We start from the raw sequence: 837 nt of genomic DNA, 5'->3' as shown, positions 1-837 counted from the left end.
GGGATGGTGTAGACCTCTCTGTTTTGTGGAAGGAGGAGCAGAGAGGTGGTAAGAAAAAAACATCACGTTGGAGGAGGGGGTGATTTTTATTTTTTTTTTTAAACGCACAGATTTTTTTCTTAGTAAGTCCAAATCATAAGCGCCCCCCTGGAGGTAAGTAAAGAAAAACCCCACCATTCCAAATACACATTAATAAAAATTACACATTAATACAAATTAATAAAAAAAATTATAAAAATCCCCAGTGTCCTCTACCTTGATGAAGAAGTTTGTTCCAGCAACCACCTGAGTTTTAAACTCCACTGCAGTGAAGACATCAAATGTTTTCCCTTCTTTTTCTTCTAGCTGAGATTTCACCTTCAGGAAACAATAGGTTATTTAAGACTTATGCAAGACTCAAATACTTAGGACTTAAGGCCCACACTATCAGCGTGCCTCAGTACCCTCCACGTCGCTGCCGCTGAATTCCCAGACGCAGAGTTCCTGCTTTTCCAAGTTATCAGAAGATCAAAATGAGTAACATTAAGTTTTGTGTTAAAGCAAGACCAGAAATCTAGACAGGCAGCAAAGCCAAGGCAGCGGTGTGATTCAGTCGTCACAGACTGACACCAAGCCTGGAGCCTCCGACAGAGGACTGTGTGGGTATTCTAGAAGATTTATTTTGACAAACGATTTCCTCTGTTGATGTCTCAGCCTCCCTTTCTGTCCTGTACCTCTAACAACAAACATGAAGTGGTTCCGCATCTACATGCGCAAGACTATAGGTCTTTTTAAGGAAAAGTTTTTAACATACATCATTCTTACAACAATGAAAAGGGCTGTCTTCAGCATTAGCTC

The 837-nt window shown here is 40.5% G+C and overlaps 1 protein-coding gene across 1 annotated transcript in view; it reads right to left on the bottom strand.

The window, feature by feature from the left end:
• The window catches only part of LOC104126582 (cystatin-B), a gene marked incomplete at its 5' end in the record, with an annotated part of 1,644 nt that extends 1,272 nt beyond the window's left edge, over nt 1–372 (bottom strand). Inside the window, one exon of the mRNA XM_035894597.1 lies at nt 256–372. Within this exon, the coding sequence (XP_035750490.1) occupies nt 256–372 (117 nt within the window). The remainder of the gene's footprint in view (nt 1–255) is intronic.
• Nucleotides 373–837: the final 465 nt, after the last annotated feature.

The sequence above is a fragment of the Egretta garzetta genome, unplaced genomic scaffold (genome assembly GCF_000687185.1).
Source record: "Egretta garzetta isolate BGI_Z169 unplaced genomic scaffold, ASM68718v1 scaffold85, whole genome shotgun sequence".
NCBI classification, from domain to species: Eukaryota; Metazoa; Chordata; class Aves; order Pelecaniformes; family Ardeidae; genus Egretta; species Egretta garzetta.
This window is presented reverse-complemented; position numbering and strand designations above follow the sequence as displayed.